General features: G+C 36.4%; 1 protein-coding gene across 1 annotated transcript; it reads right to left on the reverse strand.

Annotated features, from left to right (window-relative positions):
* Positions 1–1,912: 1,912 nt before the first annotated feature.
* Positions 1,913–2,733, reverse strand: LOC145115379 (putative histone H2A.3). Its single transcript, XM_079051667.1, has 2 exons — positions 2,453–2,733; positions 1,913–2,344 (listed from the first exon to the last, which is right to left on the reverse strand). Exons 1-2 carry the CDS (start codon positions 2,642–2,644, stop codon positions 2,132–2,134), a joined length of 405 nt encoding a protein of 134 aa, XP_078907793.1. The 5' UTR covers positions 2,645–2,733; the 3' UTR covers positions 1,913–2,131.
* Positions 2,734–4,700: the final 1,967 nt, after the last annotated feature.

Here is a 4,700-nt window from a genome sequence, read left to right on the forward strand (position 1 = left end):
TGGATGTATGAGTAGATCTACTCATATCTTTCCAGATTATGAACTCTTTCAAGATCTAGAGATTCGTATATTATCCGGTAAAGTTGCTTTCTGTTTTGTGCTTAAAACTGAAATTGTCCATGAGGAGTATTAATGATTGAATTTCTTGAAACTCATGCATATGGTTTAATATGAAATTAAAAAGTGAACTTACAAGGTCCTCAAGTGGCCACTGATGAGGCCCCTCGGAGTTACTCTAGTTCATAATCAGAAACACCTAATCTTAACAATGCATGTACAACAACCAGAGATGTACATCATACCCTCTAGCTACCAATCGGATTATTAATACATTGTAGCCTCTACCTACCAATCGGGTCATATACCTTGTTTTTCACCCCCAACAAATGGTTTTTTTTGAGCTTGTAGACCCACTTGCACTTAAGTGGCTTATTTCCTTTCGAAACAATAACAATATCCCACATGTAACTTTTTTACAAAGACTTCATGTCACTGAACATAGAAACCACCCACTCAATTGAGTTCAAGGCTAATATTTATTTTCCTCTTGAGAACACAGAGGCTCTAAAACTAACTCGATATCATCCGCCACAGTAAAAGCATAGACAATAAGGTCAACTTGAGCATATCTTTTGGGAGGTACAATTTGTCCCTCAATATATCTATTGCAATGTTGCACGATTGGAGAACCTTGTGTTTGTGGGTGAAGGAAACTAGCTAACCACATGCTCACTAGACGAAGATGGTTCCCGTTATAGGCATAGTGGGTGTTAATGAGAACTCTACCTCCACTTAGCAACCTCGTGAATCATGGTGGTCACATCAAAAGTCAATCTCTTGAGATAGTTACTTTTTTTAGCTCATAACTTTATAGTTTTAGTTTTTTCCTCTCGAATAGTTCCTGATGGCGTACCCCATAGTGGTCCGTCGTGACACAACTAAACACGATGGTATCCAGTCATGGCAAAACAGCCACTAGCTCAAACGGAGCAAAGGAAAAACAGTTGGACGACCCCAACCAGCCAAACCCGGGAGCCAGCGGAGACCAACGCTCGGGCTAGACCATAACAAGACAAACGAGAGGACCAGCTATTCCCGACAGCCAGCGTCACGTAGGAGAAGACTTCTTGATCTTCACGCAAGGCTATGAGCTAGCATACGTGAGGAGGCGTCAGTATGGTTGTGCACGAGCCACTACTATTTATTCCCTATGCACCAATCAAAGCAGAGGAGTCAGACGGGGACAAATGGACCAATAGCAACCATGTATGCAAAATGTCGTTGTTATGGTCCCCTCCGCCCAAAAACCCTAACTATATAAGCAACATATGGATCATTTGAGGAGGTAGGCTCTCTCTCTCAGGACTCTCGATACGATATCACTTAAAGTCTTTCCCATCTCGTTGACTAGAGCGTCGGAGCGTCCTCCCGATATCTTCTTTCGGAGAACCTCTAACATGTTTATTGGCTGTAGTCACAGGTTCCGCTTGGAGATTCCTTAGTCAGCCGGAGTCACACCTGTGGAACGATGTCACAACAGTTCCCAAGAAACACACTTAACTGCTCTTGACTCTAAATTTTCATTGTCATCGAGTGCATATGTTGCACATCCAGATCCATAAAGTCTCAAATTTGTGTAGTCAGCAGCCTTCCCACACCATAGATCAATAGGAGTTTTAATCTCATTTGTTCGTAAAGGCTAAATTTTACTAAAATAAACAAATCATATGCATTGAATCCAATGGAAGTCTCCTTTTAAATAAAAATAAACAAATTATGCGAATCCAAGTTAGTTTAACAGGTTTTGCAAGCATCAAAATCCGGGAAGATTCTTAAACACATTGACCAAAAATTGTTCAATTAAAACAAGTTTTAAGAACAATAATAATAATAATAATGTAAAAACAAATAGTGGAGAAATAAAAAGCAATATCATTGAATTAACAAGTTTTTCATGAATACGAACAAAATAGATTTTTCATTAAATTTAACATATATAAACATATTAACTAGTTAAAATCCTACCCCTAACAATTCAAACAACCACCGATCCGATAACAAACCCTAAATTGATATCCTAACCGCAACAGAACAAACCAGCTTTTGATGTGAATTACGCAACTTTCTCGTTCTAATCGTCGTCACCAGTTGGCTTAGAAGAACCGGGTGCCTTCTTCGGAAGCAATAGGTTGTGGATGTTGGGCATTACACCTCCATTAGCGATTGTCACATCACCTAGAAGCTTGCTTAGTTCCTCATCGTTCCTTACGGCCAATTGGATATGTCTCGGCACGATTCTCGTCTTCTTGTTGTCCCTTGCAGCGTTTCCAGCCAACTCAAGCACCTGCAGATAATTAATTTCAGAATTTAAAAACCCTCAATTAACAAACCCTAGAAATTTCATATACACGAATGCAGATCTATTAACGAAAGATTGACGAGTGAAACTTACTTCTGCTGCTAGATATTCGAGGACGGCGGCAAGGTAGACAGGAGCTCCAGCACCAACACGCTCAGCGTACTTACCGGCTTTCAAGAAACGGGCGATACGACCGACGGGAAATTGTAGACCAGCCTTACTACTTCTTGAAGTGGCCTTCTTTGCTGCTCCGGATGATGCTAGGGTTTTGCCTCGACCAGCCATTGTTTCCGACGGAAAATGTATCCGGGTAACGATCAAAGGCCAGAGAGTGACGGCGATGAGGAAGAGAAAGATCTGGTAATACTTATGGTTTTAGTTTGTATATATACCCGTTTGGACAGGTTAATATCAGCCAATAGAATTGGAATACATGGATCGTGATTATTATCCGTTCGATGAAATAAGATATGGGGCTGAGATTCGTGCGGCACTCCTCGTGATGTCATTGGTAATTCATATTGAATATAATTATTTAAGGGAGTGGTTTAAAAGAACTAATTTGTTGATAGCATTCATCAAAATTTACGTCTTTTTTTTTCGCTTGGTTGTTATTTTATCGACGAAATAAACAAATAATAATTATTGTTTGTCAATATGACGTATTTAGGTAATTAATTTTTCGGTATTTTTACATCTGGGTAAGTATTTTTTTTTTACACATCTAGGTAACAAACTTGTTGAAAGTGTTCACATATGATCATTATGACCTGCTATAGCAGGTTAAATCCTAGATGTGAACGCTTTCAACAAGTTCGCTACCTAGATGTGTACAAAAACAAATAGTTATCCAAACATGAACAAAACAAAAAGTAAAAATTAAATTACACGAATGGTCCCTGTGGTTTGGAGGAATTTGTGTTTGTCGTCCCTAACTTATTTTTTTAACTTGGATGGTCTCTACTGTTTATTTTTGTTGCGCGTTTGGTCACTGTCTTTCCTAAAAAGACTATTGTGCCCTTATTAATTTATTTTTTAATTAATTTTCTTATTTATGTATTTATTTTTTACATATTTATAAAAAAATTAATAGACCCCACATATTTGTATCTCTCCTCGGATTATCCTTACTGTTTATTTTTTAATTAATTTATTTTTTAACTCGGATGGTCCCTACTGTTTATTTTTGTTATGCGTTTGGTCCATGTCTTACCTAAAAAAGACTATTTTGCCCTTATTAATTTATTTTTTAATTAATTTTCTTATTTATGTATTTATTTTTTATATATTTAAAAAAATTAATATAACCCACATATCTGTATCTCCTCACCGTAAACCTGAAACCACATTTGAGAAATTTAATTTGGGTCTTACCGATCACCATCTCATCTCTCATCCTCCCCAACTTCTATTTCTTTTCCATCTTTAGTAACATCGATGTCTTCACCATCCTTCTTTTTTTGGTACTTCAACTCTGGCGAACCAACACCATAACCTACTGTCTCTTCATCTTTAGTGGGTTGTGGTGTTGATTCGACGGAGTTGAAGGACCGAAAAAAAAGGGATGATTAAGACGGCGATATCACTAAAGATAGAAAATAAATAGAAGTTGAGAAGGATGAGAGATGGGATGGTGAGGAGATACAGATATGTGGGGTCTACTAAGTTTTCTTGAATATATAAAGCATAAGTACATAAACAAGAAAATTAATTAAAAAAATAAATTAATAAGGGCACAATAGTCTTTTTAGGTAAGACAGAGACCAGGCTCGTAACAAAATTAAACAGTAGGGACCATCCGAGTTAAAAAAATAAATTAATTAAAAAATAAACAGTAGGGATCATCCGAGGAAAATTAAATTTTTTAAATATGTAAAAAATAAATACATAAATAAGAAAATTAATTAAAAAATAAATTAATAAGGGCACAATAGTCTTTTTAGGTAAGAAAGGGACCAAACGCGCAACAAAAATAAAAAATAAACAGTAGAGACCATCCAAGTTAAAAAAAAATAAGTTAGGGACCAAAAACACAAATTCCCCCAAACCACAGGGACCATTCGTGTAATTTAATTTTTTTCTTTTCGTTTTGTTCTTATTTGGGTAACTATTATTTTTGTACACATCTAGGTAACGAACTTGTTAAAAGCGTTCACATCTAGGATTTAACCTGCTATAGCAGGTCATAATGGTCATATGTGATCATTTCCAACAAGTTTGTTACGTAGATGTGTAAAAAAAAAAGATAGTTACCCAGATGTGAACATACCGAAAAGTTAATTACCTTGATAAGTCATATTCCCTTATTGTTTAGGTAATTTGTGTGTTCTGAACATATTAA

This window comes from Lactuca virosa, chromosome 5 (genome assembly GCF_052849685.1).
Source record: "Lactuca virosa cultivar CGN04683 chromosome 5, Lactuca_virosa_CGN04683_v6, whole genome shotgun sequence".
NCBI lineage: Eukaryota > Viridiplantae > Streptophyta > Magnoliopsida > Asterales > Asteraceae > Lactuca > Lactuca virosa.

Bases quoted from the DNA above. Each gene is read 5' to 3' on its own strand.
- LOC145115379 (XM_079051667.1), bottom strand. From the start codon at position 2,644: ATGGCTGGTCGAGGCAAAACCCTAGCATCATCCGGAGCAGCAAAGAAG. The intron at 2,345-2,452 runs GTAAGTTTCACT...AATTATCTGCAG, and splicing joins TCGAATATCTAGCAGCAGAA to GTGCTTGAGTTGGCTGGAAA.